Source organism: Stegostoma tigrinum, chromosome 41, assembly GCF_030684315.1.
Source record: "Stegostoma tigrinum isolate sSteTig4 chromosome 41, sSteTig4.hap1, whole genome shotgun sequence".
Taxonomy (NCBI): domain Eukaryota; kingdom Metazoa; phylum Chordata; class Chondrichthyes; order Orectolobiformes; family Stegostomatidae; genus Stegostoma; species Stegostoma tigrinum.
Window position 1 is genome coordinate 14,052,739 of NC_081394.1, and position 16,503 is coordinate 14,069,241.

At 44.2% G+C, this 16,503-nt stretch overlaps 2 protein-coding genes across 4 annotated transcripts in view; one reads left to right on the plus strand and one right to left on the minus strand.

Moving 5' to 3' along the window:
* LOC125448482 (uncharacterized) overlaps window positions 1-10,131 on the plus strand; it is a 48,583-nt gene extending 38,452 nt beyond the window's left edge. Inside the window, exons 3-4 of the mRNA XM_059641417.1 lie at window positions 6,909-7,068; window positions 7,243-10,131. Coding sequence (XP_059497400.1) covers window positions 6,909-7,068; window positions 7,243-8,090 — 1,008 coding nt within the window. The 3' untranslated portion in view covers window positions 8,091-10,131. The remainder of the gene's footprint in view (window positions 1-6,908; window positions 7,069-7,242) is intronic.
* Window positions 10,132-14,801: 4,670 nt separating this feature from the next.
* Window positions 14,802-16,503, minus strand: part of LOC125448507 (tectonic-3-like) — a 52,800-nt gene continuing 51,098 nt past the window's right edge. For all 3 annotated transcript variants that reach the window (XM_048523848.2, XM_048523847.2, XM_048523846.2), the window contains one exon: window positions 14,802-16,500. In XM_048523848.2, coding sequence (XP_048379805.2) covers window positions 16,282-16,500 — 219 coding nt within the window. In that variant the 3' untranslated portion in view covers window positions 14,802-16,281. The remainder of the gene's footprint in view (window positions 16,501-16,503) is intronic.

The window sequence follows — 16,503 nt, forward strand, 5'->3', positions numbered from 1 at the left end:
TCTTCACCACCTCAAAAAACTTGATCAAGTTAGTGAGGCAGGACCTCCTCTGCACAAAACCATGCTGTTTGTAGCTAATACGTCCTTTTGCTTTTAAATGCATGTAGATTGTCACTGAGAATCTTTTCCAGTAATTTCCCGACCTTCAATATGATGCTCATACGCCTGTAATTTCCAGGATTATCCATGCTACCCTTCTTAAACAATGGGATGCCATGATGTGGGAGGTACTGGTATTGGACTGGGCTGGAAAATCACACAATACCAGGTTATAGTTTATTTGAAAACACTAGATTTCAGAGTGTTGCAACTTCCTCAGGTGTAGCGAAAGAGGAGGTTTCAAGACACAGAATTTATAATTAAGAGATCAAAGGATCATACAACTGATCTATGTATATTGTATAAACCTAAATGGCTGACTGACTTCCTCCTGTTAAATCTGTAATCCATTAGAAAGGAGATGTGGGCTTCTATTGATTAAAATGTAAATCCCAGAATTTCTTTGAAGTCAATATCTCGAGATAACCAAAGGGTTTGTTAGTGTGTACAAGAGGCGAACCTGAGGTCAGACAATACATTTTAGATATGAGGCCTTGTTTAGAAACTATCTGTGTTTTAATCTGGAATCAGATTGGTTTTATTTGCAAAGCAGAAGTTTATAAAATGCTCCATTGACTGACTGTGTTTACAAATTATGTCATTTTTGAACAAAATAGAATGCATCTCCAAATACAAGTCTGCAAATACAAATACACACCATAGATTTATATGTACATGTGTGGGTCTGTGGGGGGAACACTTCAGTGGTCTCAAACATTGAGCTCAGATCTTTGGGTAAACCAAGGTGTACTTTGGGATATGCAACAACACAGAATCGCCAAGCAGTGACTGATGGCCGAGTTCAGTACCCATAATGAGAGGCTCAGTCGTGATATTGGATTCATGTTACACCATGGACCTCACCACACTACTCACTGTCATGCACAGATGCTCACACACACTCAGTCACATGTGCAGTCACTCGCAGTCACACCCTCTCACTCACTCCCTCACCCTCTGTTGCCCTCTCGCACCCTCAAATACTCACTCTCTCTCACACACACATACCCACTGAGCCTCGCACACACGTATAAATGCGCATATATACATGTGTGCACTCTGTCTCTCCTACACGCATACACATAAAATCACACACACACATGCGTATAAATGTATGAGATGAATTTGCATTTGCAGATACATGGTATTTTGTTTAAAAAGCACACAATTTGTGGACACAGTCAGTCCAGTGAGGCATTTTATAAATTCCTGCTTTGGAAATAAAAGCAAATAAAATAAAGAATTCAAAGATGCTTGTCAGTGCTCCAGCAGTTTATTCTCTTGCCTCCCTCATTGTTGTGGAACAGATCCCATCAGAGACTTACCTTAATCCTTTTTAAGATGCACAACACCTCCTCCTTTTTAAGTAACTTGCCTGAGAAATTTGCAGGCCCTTCCCTGAGATCATCCTCCATCAATTCCTTCTCCTTGGTGAATATCGACACGAAATATTCATTTAGGACCTCACCTACTTCTGGCTCCACATATAAATTCCCTTCTTTGGCCTTAAGTGGGCCAGCCCTTTCCTTAGCTATCCTCTTGCTTTTTGAACATGTTTAATAAGACTTGGGTTTCTTTTTAATCCTGTTTGCTAATGACTTTTCATGACCCCTTTGAGCCTTTCTAATTCCTTTTTTAGGTCCTTTCCTTAAATGCTTCAAGGGCTTCACCAGTTCCCATCTTTCTGGACCTTACGTATGCTTCCTTTTTCTTTTTGACCAACGTCAGAATATCCTTGGTCAGCGAACGTTCACATAACTCATCATGTCTATCCTTTATTCTCACAGGAACATGCTGCTCCTGAACACTTATCAACTGCTGTTTGAAATACTCTGACTGACAGGTCTGAAGTGAATTTACCCTCAAGTAGCAACCTCCATCAAAATCCTCCACTTCCTGCCTAATATTGTTGCAGTTCACCTTTCCCCAGTTTAACACCTTCATCTAAGGACTGCTGTTATGCCTATTCATGAGTATCTTAACTCTCATGATGTTATGGTCACAACTCTGAAAATGCTGCCCTGCTGAAACTTCACTCACATGGCTAGGCTCATTTCCTAAAACCAGGTCCAGTGTAACCCCTTCCCTGGTTGGACTGTTTACATACTGTATCACGAAACCTACCTTAATGGGCCTTCCAAATTCTGCCCCATCTAAGCCCCTAGCACAAAGTGAGTCCCAGTCAGTATAGGGGAAGTTAAAATCATCCATCACAACAACCCTGCTGTTTTGACATCTTTCCCAAGTCTGTCTACACATTCTGTTCTGGCTGTGGGGAGGCCTGTAGTATAGCCCCAGCATTGTGATTTCATCTTGCCTTCCCTGAGTTCTACCCATATTGCCTCGCTGTACAACCTGTCTTGCTCTCTTCTGGCATGATTCTTCTTTTGCTCTGTTGATTCAATTGCTTTGTATGTTTTGCTTTTTCCTGTTACCTGTAGTATCTACTGCACGACATCTAACTGCCAATGACTTCCTTTTCATTTTCACGTTATAATTCATACAAGCTTCCCTGTAAATCCCTGCGTTCTCCCCACCAGTAGACTGCCCACCCCTCCTCCTTGGGGACTAGTTCAAAGTCATTATGAATGCTAAGTGGATGTTTCCCCTCATTGCCTTCTCCGAGTGTTGTAAGTCAGAGAGTCATATAGAGAGGCAATAGACCTTTCGATCCAACCAATCCATGCTGAACATAATCCCAAATTAAACGAGTCCCATCTGCCTGCTCCTGGCTCATATCCCTTCAAACCTTTCCTATTTGTGTGTCTATCTAGGTGTCTTTTGAACATTATAACTGTGTCCGCATCCACCACTTCCTCAGGAAGTTTATTCCAAATATGAACGACCCTCTGTGTAAAATAAAAAAAGTGTCCCTCATGCCTTTTCTTAAAATCTCTCTCCTCTTGCCTTAAAAACATACCCACGAGTTGTGAAATCCCCCCATCCTGGGGTAAAGCCGCCTACATCTTTGAAACTTATTTGCCACAGACAGCTGTGTGAGTGAAGTTTTTATTTATATTTAACGCTGAGATGGATAGATATTTGATCAGTCAGGGAATCAGGAGTGACAGGGATAGGACAGGAAAGTAGATGTGAAGACAGTCAGTTCAGCCATAATTGTACTGAATGGTTGAGCAAACTCAAGGTGCCGAATGGCCAAGTTCTGTTCTTATTTTGTCTTTTTTATTTAAAATATTTTTGTAATCAAACTGTTAAGGAATGTAATTATACACCTCTGGGACTTGACCCCAGGTCTCTTGGTCCAGGGCAGGGGTAGGTACACTGCCACAGCACCATGAGGGCCCTATTTCCAGTGGCCTTATGGTGGTGACTCAATTTATCGCTTCTATTTTAAACTTCAGTCCTGCCTAGTTAATGGTAGAGCCTATCCCAGTGGTACATTTCTATCCTGTCGCACTGTCCTGAAGCAGTACGAGCTGATGTCACATGCAGTGGAGCTCCACATTACCCCAGCACTCCTTCAGTTTCATGTTTCCTTCCTTAAGCTGCTTAACCCTTTGCTTGAGCAACATACAAATTGGCAGTAATCCAGGGATTATAACATTCCGGAGCTGTTCTGTAGTATTGCTGAAAAAACTGGCCACTCTTGTGCCAATCGGAATCCAATTGCTGACCAATCTGCACTTCCCTCTAATGCAGTATAAATATTGGTTTTCTCCTGGAATTGTCATTTTTAGAAAATTTTCTTGATGAGTGCAAGACAAAAACCTTTGACAGAATGTGTCTTTCTTTCAGCAGTTCTCAAGTTCTGCACTACAAAATGACTGCTGAGGTTGAGTCCCCTGGTTCTGGAGTCACCAGCCAGGGAAGGATCCTGTCTATATCCACGCCTGTCATGCCTTGTAAGAATGTTGTAAATTTCAATGTAATCACCTCTTGATACCAGAAAGACAAAGTACCATGAGGGTCTCTTGATCCTGCCTCAAAAGAATTCTACAATGAGAAAATCCACTGCAAATACATTAAACTTGTCCACAATTTCTTTTTGGACACCGTCACATTGCCAAGGTGCCATGCTATCCAATCCAGCTGTCCAGTCTTTTCTTTAAGTACTCATTGACAGCATGTACGTCATACCTCTCAGATGTGACAGTTTGTGTAGATTCTCGAAGAGAGATTAGTCAGACTGGGATTAATTTCCTTTGAGCAGAGGTGATTGAAAAGAGGACGTGATGGAGATTTATAAATTTATGCGGGGTATAGATAGGTAGACAGAAAGGAACGTTTCCCCTTTGGTGGCAGGATTATTGACCAGGGCGGTAGATTGAAGAGACATGATAGACGGTTTAGAGCAGATGTGAGGAGAGGTTTGTCCACCCAGAGGGTGGTGGGAATCTGGAACCCACTACCTGTTAGAATTGTGGACGTAGAAACCCTCAAATCATTCATTTGAATAAGTTAGATAATGTGAATGGAGAAGTGATGGTTCAGTAGTATTTATACTAGACAATTAATCCAGAAATTCAACCAATGCTCTGGGGACCTGAGGTCGAATCCCATCATGACAGATGGTTGAATCTGAATTCAGTAATATTCTGAAATTAAGAATTTAATGATGACTGTGAAAACATTGTTGATTGTCGACAACAACCAATCTGGTTCACTAATGGCCTTCAGGGAAGGAATCTGCTATCCTCACCTGGTCTGGTCTACATGTGACTCTAGATCCACAGGAATGTGGTTGACACTCAACTGCCCTCTGAAATGGCCTACTAAGCCCCTCGGTTCAGAGGCAGCTAGGGATGGGCAATAAATGCTGGCCAGCTAGTATGCCCAACTCCCATGAGTGAATTAAAAAAAACTTGCCAAGCAGACAAGGCTATGGGCCAAGTGCTGGAAAATGGTATTAGAATAGTTAGCGCAGATACAATGAGCTGAAAGGCCATTTTTCTGTGTTGTAGTATGCTGATTCTGAGACCCTTCCGTGTTGTTTTAAAATCATTTCAGGAGATGCTAACATCGTTGGCAAGGCCAGTATTTATCGCCCATTCTGAATTGCCCTTGAGAAGGTGCTGGGATGTCTCCTAAAGCTCTGCTGTGGTAACAGCCATACTGTTGTTCGGAAGGGTGTGCCAGGATATTAACAGTGATGTGGTTCGAAGTAGGGATGGTGAGATGGAACTAAATCTGTTTACCTTCACTGTTGGGGATCAACATCCCGAAACTCCCTACCCCAACAACCCTTAGGGCAGAGCTATCCCTGTGTGAACTACAGCAGTTGTGGTGCTTCATCAGCGATTTGTCCAGGGCAATTAGGGATGGTTGATAAATGCTGCCATAGTCAGCAGTGCTGACATGTCAGGATGAAATTAAAGAAAAGTCTTAGACTTGTTCTCAGACTCTGTGTCACTGCACAAGAGGCATTCAGGGGTGCCATCATACATTGGACGTGTGTTTGCTGAGGCTAATCTTACAATCACAAACTCCCACATATTCCAGTTCCAACAGACATTGCCCTGCCTTAACTAAGTCTATATTATCATCTTATTTCCGTCAAATTCTTTGTTTTGTTTCTCCATCATCCTTCCTCCTACAATTAGTTAACAGGGAACAGATATTGAAGGCGATTTGTCACATTTGCATGAACCGCTTGCAAACATTAAAAGCAGACAGCCTCACTGCCCCAGATATCCACACACTTTCAGTCCACAATTTTCTTCGACACTCCAATAATTTGCTGACCTCTGTGTGATGGCTTTTTGTGTTTTCTGTCAGTCATGGCTGCAATCTACCCCAGCTTCTCCTCCGTTTGTAAATGCTGTCAGTCCTGGAAAAGCTCAGCAAATTAGGCAGCATCTGTAGAGGGAGGCAAGAGGGACTTTCCACAAGAATGCACAGTGGCTCAATAGTCAGCGCTGCTGCTTCACCACATCAGGGATCCCAGTTCAATTCCAACCCTGAGCAACTGTCTGTATGGCGTCTACATGTTCTCCTTGTATCTGGATGGGTTTCTGCTGGGCGCTCTGGTTTCTTCCCACAGGCCAACCATGTTAAGGTTAGGTTGATTGTTCATGCTAAATTGCCCAGCACTGTGTCCAGAGAAGTGCAGCCCAAATGTGTTAGCGTTGTTCATGGTTTGGGGTAGTGGAATGTGCTTTGGAGGGTTGGTGTAAATTTGATGGACTGAATTACCTCTGTCTGCACTGTAGGGATTCTATGATTCTGTAAAGAGCTCCCTTTTCTATTTGCAGATGCAGCCACTGCTGACAGTCTGAAGGTAGAGATGAGACCTGTTGACCTGGGAAAGATGGCATAGCTGTCCAGTTGAATGCCCTGACATGTGCCACTCTGGCATGGCACAGATGGCATTCGACTCACCTCTCCCTGTATCTGCTCCACAAGCCCGTTTGTTACAGCAGCTGGATGTACTGGCACTAGTGGAGGGGAAGTCAGGGGAGGCAATGACCTAGTGGTATGATTACTAAACTACTAATCCAGAGACCCAGGTAATGTTCTGTGAACGCTGGTTCGAATCCCACCCTGGCAGATGTTGGAATTTGTATTCAATTTTTTTTTACAAGTTGGAACTAAGAGTCGAATAATGACTGTGAAACTGACGCTGATTGTCAGAAAATTCCCATCTGAATCACTAATGTTCTTAAGGGAAGGAAACTGCCATCCTTACCTGGTCTGGTCTACTGATGACTCCAGACCCACAGCAACGTGGCTGACCCTTAACTGCTCTCTGGGTAATTAGGGATGGGTAATAAATAGTGGCCTAGATGGATGGCTCCATCTCGCAAGTGAATTCAGAAAATAACTTACTCGGTTCCCTGCTGTTTCCACAGGACAAGCTGGCACAGAAACCAAGGAACCCGCTCAGCGGTGGGGAGCGCCAGGTTTCCATCCAAGCCCTGACCCAGATGGAACAAGAGGCCCTGGACATCGTGGAGATATACAGCCGGAGGAGCATCGAGAACGGCGAGGCTGGAGGCCAAGTTTCACAGGGTGCCTTCCACATTCCCGTAGCCGCTTGCATTTCGCCAAGACATGGTGCTGGGTGCACAGTCACTCTGGGTTGGGTGGGGGCTCCTCCATGCTTCTCTCGTTTTCCCCCCCCCCCCCCACCCCCCGCCATTCGTGGTGCTCACTGACCCTTCCCCCCTCTCCCTTTTCTTCCAGATATGCCCCATTATTTGGGCTTCGCTGGGCACGAGATTGAGGAGCATCACCTGATGGAACAGGCACCATCGCCAGCTCCATCCTTTCAGTACAACAGCACAGCAATTGGAGTGTCTGATGGGAGAGAGGGCGAGCTCCAAGAGTCCTCACGAGGTGAATTATTCGGCAATGGTGAGCAGGAGCTGAACATACTGGAAAGGACAGTGCAGGAGACAGATGGCCACAGGGCCAGCTCCGACTCCAGCTTTGCTGAGGAGCACCGAGACGCTGAATTGAGTGGCCCAGCTTTCAAGCAGAAGATCTTCCACGTCCATCACCAACTCCTGGAAGCCTTGGACAGTCTGTCTCGGAGTTGCCTCACCCTGTCTGAGAGCGTTGAAGACTCTGCTTCCATCCTGTGTGGCATTCTGCCCCAGGGCATTGCCACTTTGCAGTCCACCATGGAACACATGGTTAGCTCGGTGGAAGCTACAGTGAGGCCCCCAGTCCCGGAGCCTGTGGCACCAGCATTGGCCTCGTTGATCGAGGCACAAACTGGTGCCATTCAGGCCCTGGCCTGCACCATCTCCTCGGGCTTGGAAAGGTTGGGGGTGCGGATAGACCGCGGCTTCAGTCGTGTCACTGACCTCCTGGAGTCTGCCCTCCCGCTAGCCAGCAGTGGCATCAATGAGACCCAGGCCCAAGGCAGTGGTGTAACGGGCCTGGTGCGATCCAGCACCCCTGAGGATACCAGCGTATCCGCTCCGTCACCGCATCTCCGACCGCCCACTGCCGCAGAGGCAGCGGCGGTACTTCAGCCCGAAGCCAGATCCCCTCGTGCTCGGGGTCTTCGAGATCGCCGATCGTAAGCCAACTCGGACCAAGTACCAGTGCCAGTTATTTAAGAGGGAGGTGTTGGGGGAGGGTAGGGGATGGAAATAACCTTTGTAGGAACACTAAAATTAGCAAAGAAAGCACTTCTGAACCAGAATGCAAACTCCATCTGGGTGACAATGTTGGTCCACGGTATTTATATGAATCAATAAAGTGTTACCCGGTTTGCAGCTCTGCCTTTGTCCAATGGGTGCCTGTATTTGTGATGAAGGACATGATCATGTCTGGTGTCATATGCAGCAGGGTTCCACAGCTGCTTTACCAACTGGTTGGTCAGTTAAAAGCTCATGACACCCAAGGGAAAGTGGCACAGTGGAACCAAAGTTGGCCAAGTGGCAATGAATCATGTTTATTGGCAACTTGGGAATGGGAAGAGCTGGTTTCCAGTGGGCTTCAGCTGGACTCATGCTGGGTCCTTTGCTGTTTGTGTCAATGTCAATGATGTGGGTTTCATGTAAGTCGTGTAAGAGTAGGAGAATGTGACATATTGGTAATGTCACCAGATTAATAATCAACAGATCAATTACAGAATTGTTACAGCACAGTGGGAGGCCATTCAGCCCATCATGCCTGCAGCCATTTCTATTACCTAGTGCCAGTCATCTCTCTTTTCTCCATACAGCTTTCTTTCCAAATAATCATCCAATAAAACTAATGTTGTGGAGACACCGTTTCAAATCCTGGCATGGTAGAATTTAAAGTTAATTAATAAATCCAGAACATAAATTCAGTTCTGAAACTATTGTCAATTGTTCTAAAAGCCCAACTCAGGGACTTATGCTCTTTTGAGATCTGCCATTCTTATCTGGGCTGTCTTGCACATGACTGCAGACCCAAAGCAATGTGGTTACCCTCTGAACCGACTTAGACAACCACTGTTCAAGGGCTGTGAGAATTAGCAATAAACACTTGCCAGCGATACCTGCATCCCACCCAAGGTTAGAGACAAAAATTAACCAAGGTGCTGGTAGATGATACAACATTTGGCCTTGGCTGCTTTGAAGGAGAAAGCTGCACACTGCAGCAAATGGACTAGTCACATTGGCAGAAAAAGGATAAGTGGAAGTCCATGATGACGCTTGCGATCTAGTGTGCAGGCAACACAGTTTGGGAGCAGAAATGGCAGCAGATATATGGGAGTACCACTTCCTACTATGTCCGATCCAAGCCATATACCATCCTGACTTTAAAAAAAAACTATCCACTGTTCCTTCAGTCTCTGAGTAAAGATATTGGCAATTACAACCCCCCCCCCCCCACCAAACGGGCCTGTGGGTGCACATATACTACATGTACTGCAACAAATTAAGAAGGTAGCCCACCGATACCTGCTCAAAGGCAGTTAATGAGGCAATAAGCCAGTGATACCCATATCTTGTGAATGAGTAGGAACAAAAAGCTGACTTGGTGGAGAAACAGCTGGGGAGCTTTTATTTTATTTCGAGGAGAATAACATGAAATTAGGATATAAGGTGCCAGCTTTTAGGTGCTAAAGCAGGCAGAATGGGAGGGTGGAAGGGAGGTGTTGGAATCAAGCCAACTTCAAACTTCCAAGGACATTCACACAAGCATGTGTCCTTGCTTGCTATGATCTGCCTGTTCTGCTAATGAAACAAAACTTTTCACTGTACTTAAGTACATGTGACAATAATAAACCAAATCAAATCATAAAATGTATGCACACCTGCCAATTCATCGTCACTTTATATTCAACACAAAGCAGTCTCGCTTCTAAAGGCAATATCTGTTTATATTTCTGTATTTTTGATAGTGGACTAAATCGGGGGAAAATATCAACTTTTTGAAAGCAGAGGATTGTGTGAGGAATTGTGGCACTTTCTAAAAGCATAGTTACTGAAACTCATTGCAAGTTGTGCTTACACTGCTGATCTGTTCAAGCAGGAGGGGAGGCTATTTGGAGACGGGCCGGACCAGGGACTGTGCGCCAAGTGTGTTTCGGCTGGCTGCGGACTTTGTCAAGTTGTGAATTCCGAAGGCCGTGAGCATGACAACAACTATCTGATTGGCTCCAGGTTGGCTGAACAGCTTGTGGGCGTGAACAATACTGGCAGAAGCCTTCGGACTGCTGCAAGGGGAATGTGGTGTGTCTTTCTTGCAAGTAAAATAGCTAAGGATTGAAGAAAGCTGGTTTATGTTCCTTCACCAGTTGCTGTCAGCTATGGCCTTTCACTGGTAGATAGGAGATTTCGCAGTTAGTATACTAATAGCCTTTGCCAAAATGGAAAGAACCTGGAGGAAAGAGATCGAAGAACGGAAAATTTTGGCAAGCAAAAAAAATCATCTGTGAACCCTGTAGACTGGAACTATTGAACGGCTTCCCCAGGTTTTTTTTAAAATTTAATCCGCTCCATGACACCTTTTTGTTTGGCTCGTGTCTGTCTGTATGTCTGTATGTGTGTGGGGGAAGGTCTCCTCAGAGGGGAGAGTTACATGTTGACAATTCATAGTTGTTCACCTGTGGATGTAATTATTTATTTGCAATAATAATAATTCTTGTTACATATACAAACCTGGTCTGTGTTTTCTGATAGAACTGGATCCACCTGACAGGTACTCTGCACACTTGATAAGCATGTTTTAACTTTTATGATGATTCTGGGAATAGTGAGGTGTAATGTATGTTAGACACCAAAACTACTGTTATTTGATTTTTTTGACCTCCATCACAATATATGTCCAGCAGCAGGAAAGCACATCCTTAGCAGTCCTATTCCAGGGGAGGTGACAGTCTCGTGGTATTGTCACTGGAGACCCAGGTTCAAATCCCAACACAGCAGATAGTGGAATTTGAATTGAATAAGAAATTTGAAATTGAGTCTCATGGTGACCATGAATCCATTGCCGATTGTCAGGAAAAATCATCTAGTTCACTGATGTCCCTTAGGGATGGAAACTGCCATCCTGGCTTATATGTGACTGGATCATTGGCTGCCTGCTAGTTAGTTGGACTTGTTGGCTTTGGAAGGTTTTTTTTTTAACAGGTTGACTGTCAGTCTGTGAATGCTTTCACTATGCCTGATAGCTGATATTACAAATGGGAGAGCTCACTGCTCAGCCATCCTGTAGAAGGCAGTGGCAAGCCACTGCAGCACTCAACCCACAAGAGTGCCCCAATTCAATGGACGTCCATGGCCTGAGCCATGAGGATGGAAATAAGTCAGACCAATCTTTTGAAATGCACACGACAGCTCACCTCTATTCATTTGTTCATTCTCTGCCACAGTGAAACAAGTTACACAGAGATTGCAGGTTTCACCAGGGTACCACTGACCACAAGTGAAGAGGGGGTCCTATGCCTACTCTGCCAGATGTGACCATAGCCTAAAAAGCAGGCAGATTAATGCCTGGCACCCTAGCAGCAGTCACAAACTTCACCCTTCAGCGCTTTTTCTCTATTGGTAACATGAAGAACAAGGAGCAGGGTGGGGGGAGGGGGGGCAATATTTGTCCCCTCAAGCTAGGTCTGCTATTTATTACAATTGTAACTCATCTAATGGTAACCTTAAATTCACATTTCCGCCTACTCTGACATCCTTTCACCAGCTTGCTTACCAAAAATGTCTCCATCATGTCCTTGAATATTCAAATGTGCTGTTTGCCCCACTCATCAGAAAGTGACTTCTCTAGACTTGCGACCTTCTGAGGGGGAAAACAAACAAAGTAGACTCATCCCTAGCTTAATTTAGTGACCTCTGATTTTTGAACAGTGATCCTTCGTTCTAGATTCTCCCACCACAGGAAGTATACCCCTCACATCCTTCCTTCAAGAATCCCTCACGATTTGTTTTGTTTCAATCGCATCACTCTTTCTCTTCTAAACTGCCAGTGGATTCAAGCCTAACAGGTGCATCCTACTCTCATTAGATGACCTACTTATTTCAAGTATAAGTCTGCAAAACATTCTTTGAACATTCTTCAATGTATTTATATCATAAATAAGGTGACTAATATGTGATACAGTACTCTGGTTGTGGTCTCACAATGCTCTGTATAACTCAAGCGAACCTCTAATCAATTCCCCTCACAACAAAGGACAATATTCCATTATTTTTCCCAATTTCTTGCTATAGCAGTATCACATACTTAGCAACCAAAACACTGAATCTCTTAGCTCGTCAACCTCTACCATTAAGGTCTTTTTAACATTCTCACCAAAAATGGACATTATCACATTTTCCCACAATGTACTCCATTTGCTAGATCTTGCCCACACCTTTCCTGTTCATGTACCTTTCCAACTGTCTTTTAATTGTTCTAACTACCTGCATCTACTACTTCATCTGGCAGCTCATTCCACATCCAAAACACTTCGTGTGAAAAAGTTGCTTTCTCCCAGGAGGCTAGGAATACTGCTGTGAGTAATTCACCTCCTGACTCCTTATCGCCTATGCACAGTCCATTAGGCATAAGTCAAGAGTATGAAGGAATAGTCCCCGCTTGCCTGTATGGATGCAACTCTAATAGCACCATCCGGGAGAAAGCAGCCTGCTTGGTGTCATATCCACAAGTATCGACTCCCTCCTCTGCTGATGAGTAGCAACAATGTGTACAATCTGGAAGACACACTACAGAAATTCACCAGGGCTCCTTTGACAGCACTGTCCAAATCCATGACCACTTCCATCTAGGAGGACAAGGGCAGCAGATTCCTGCAAACACCACCACCTCCAAATTCCCCTCAAAGCCACTCACCATTCTGAATTGGAGATGCATCACTGTTCTTTCACTGTGGCTGGATCAAAATCCTGGAATTCCCTTCCTAAGGGCATTATGAGTCAACATACACCACATGGATTGCAGCAGTTCAACGGCGATAAATGCTGGCTGACCAATGATACCCATGTCCCACGAGTGAGTAAAAATAAAAATAAAAGCCATTTAGATACACAACAACCTCCAAGAAAGAGAATGAATAATTGAACAACATAATTGATTTTGTGAAATTAATTAAGGGATTCAAAAAAATGTTACGGCACCACAGGCAACTATCTGCTTCAAAACAGCGCCCCTGGATATTTTGCATCTATCCAAGAAAGCAAATTATAGAAATAGTACAGCCACAGACATAAGCTGACCCTCACAAGGAGCAATTCAAGTACAATCACTACAACATCCTTGTAAATCTCCTCTTAACCCCTTCTGGTGTGGCAACTTAGCAAATTCTGTAATAAGGTGACTGAACTACATGCAGTACTTGGGTTTTGGCTGAGTACTATTTGACTCGCTCCAGTATGGTCTTGCTGCTCTTATATTCTATGCCTCGGCTCAAAAAGGAAGGAAAAATGAAGTGTCATTGTAATGTCTTAAAAGATAAATCAAATGGATGGAAGAAGAAAACAGAGATGAGGCTTTAAGCAGAGCATTCCCAGAGTGATGCCTGGGAACTGAATGGTTTGAGAGTAAGACCCAAAGTGCATAATTGCTCTTACTCATGCTTCCTGATTGCTTTCCATAGATAACCAGCAAATTCCCTGATTTTTTTTAAACCAGTATTAATGATCCAGAGATGTAAGTTCAGGATGCAATCTTGGGACCTAGCTTTTGAAATACATAGCCCTGTTTTCTCAGGCAGTCCCTCAGGATTGAGGGTCAATTACTTATAATCCAGTCTGAACAGCTGAGCTGGCTTTTATTGGATTCCAATGCAGGATCTACAAACTCAGCAGATGAGTTGTTAAGAGTATCAAAGCATTAGCTACTGGTACAGACACAAGAAATTCCTCCAGATCAGTGTGGAATTCCTCACTGGCCTTGCCATTTTCCTCAAGTTTATACATGTGTACACAGATGATAGTGATATACTGATTACTCATCAGGGTGAGCCAGACAGGCACAAAGGGCACTTACCTCATGAGAACCAGGAATGGGAATATTGATAAAATGTTACACGAGCTCATTTATAATGGTGAAGCACCTCCCATGATTAGGGTCATTTCTCTTTTACAAGTCTATTCCTGTAAGCACCAACCACCTTGTTCCTTCAGTTGACTTTCTCCTCATCCTCTCTCTCTTAGGGTAACAAGATTGATGGTGAGGCACCCGAGTTGCACATTATTTTGCCACATTGCTGTGGATCTGGAGTCACATGTAGGCCAGAGAAGGTAAGGAGAGCAGCTTCTTTCCCTAAAGGACATTAGTAAACCCGATGCACTTTTCAGATGAATAACAACAGATTCATGGTCATCATTAAATCAACAATACCACAATGTTATAGCTTCCCCTTGGCTTGTGAGTTTCTTATTGGATTGTCAGAGACTATTTAAAATACATGATCCCTAGTTCTCATCTCAGTACGTTTCCACATCAAATCCTAACCCTATTAAATCCTTTGCTAACGTCAGAAACACCAATCAGATCAAATCCTCGCCTTCCCTTTCAAGCAAAAAAACAGTCACCTTAAGTGCATTCAGTCAACTGCGACGAGATCTGTCAATGTGTGACCTCAGCAAGACTTAGGTCCAGTGGGTGATTAGAATGAAGGAGTTGAAAGCAATTTCGATTTAAACGTAAACTAGGGATGAGTGCCGGTATTTATTTCCCATTTTCAAGGCAATGAAATGCTTTCAGAAAAGTCAAGAGTCTTTCTACCCCAGGGTTCCTAATACAGTCACAGCTGAGAGATACTGAGAACAAGACTGAAGCAATACTAAAGTACTCATCAACAGTACATTTTAAGAATCATATTTATTTACAAGGATTTCGATCAGAATAAGTACATAAATTACACATATTGACCTTAAGTTACTGGGACTGGTTACGATAACCATAGAAACATCAACACAATGCACAGACCACACAGGAGTGTTTTCTCTGATCCGGCCCCTTGTCAAAGAAGGTGCCAGCTGGGCCAGTATTTTGGCCCAAAGTGCATGATGAGCCTGAAATGTCATAGCTCGTAGGGGGTCAGTTAGTTTGGTTGGCTATTTATTAAGCAAAGTGACACCAATTGCGTGGGTTCAATTCCCACGCTGGCTGAGGTTACTAAGAAGGTCCACCTTCTCAACCTCACCCTACGCCTGAGGCATGGTGACCCTCACGTTAAATCATCATCAGTAACCTCTCTCTTTTAAGAGAGCAGCCCTTTGGTCCTTTGGGATTATAACAACATTATTTGCTTTACTTTTCCCTGAAGACATTAGTCTTCCAACTAGGATGGGCAATGTGGGGTAGCAAAACCCATTTAAGTGTAGGGATAGTGACAGCTAGAGTGACAAAGCTATTACCCTCATCCCAATGCAAGAAGCAGTGAGTTATTCTCCTCATCTCAATTGAGAGACAGTGAGAGCTAGTTGTCTAATTTCAATGCAGAGATTTAGAGTTATTCCCTTAAACCCAGCAGAGCTGAAAGGCACTGCCCACATGTCAGTGGAAGAACCAGTGAAAGTTTATTTGCCAATCCAATTGGAGGGACAGTGAAAGCTATTCCTCTCATTCCCGTGGAAGGACAGTGTGAGTGATTCCCAATATCCCTACGGAAGGATGCTGAGAGTTATTCCCCTCATTCCAGTAAAGAACCAGTGAGAGCTAATCCTCTCAACCTAATGCAGGGACAATGCAAGATGTTCCCTTCATCCCAAAGGAGGAACCAGTGACAGTTACTCCCCTCATCCCAGTTGACAGACCAGTGGGAAATACTCCCCTAATCTCAGTGCAGGAGCCAGTAACAGCTACTCACTCTCCTGATCCCAGTGCAGGGAGAGTGAGGGCTACTGATTTCATCCCAGCTGAGGAACCAATAAGACCCATGCCATACTCCCAGTAGAGGGACAGTGAGAGCTACTCCCTTGATCTCAGTTGGGGCATAACGACAGCTATATCTCTTTTCCAAATTCAAGAACTAGTACCAGGTAATTCCTGAATCCCAATGCAGGAAGAGTCAGAGTTATTCTCCTAAAGCCAGTTCAGGTGAAAGATTCTCACCTCATCTCAGTGGAGGGGCAATGAAAGCTGGTACCCTCATCCAAATTCAGGAAACCAGTGACAGCTAATCCTCTAATCCCAGTGCAAACTCCAGTGACAGTTTCTTCCTTGATTCTGGATCAGGACACAGTGACTGCCACTCCGTTTGACTGCCGCTAAATCAAAATCCTGCTCCCACTGGTTCTGAAACAGGCTTGATATAAGATTGATCTGTGTGCTGGAGCTTCAGTGCTGAGCCAGGAATCCTGTCAGAAAGACGCTGCAGACTGTGCTGAGTACTGACGTTGAAGACATGTGCATGCCACTGCTGTAGACCTTGAAAGGATGGAAGAAATCGAACGGCAACTTCTGCTCAATGGTTGGTTGGTCTCTTGGTGTCGGTGGGTATCGAGTTGTATCAATGAAGGTGACAAAGGTTTTCAGAGTTACCTTGCCAGGTGAACACTT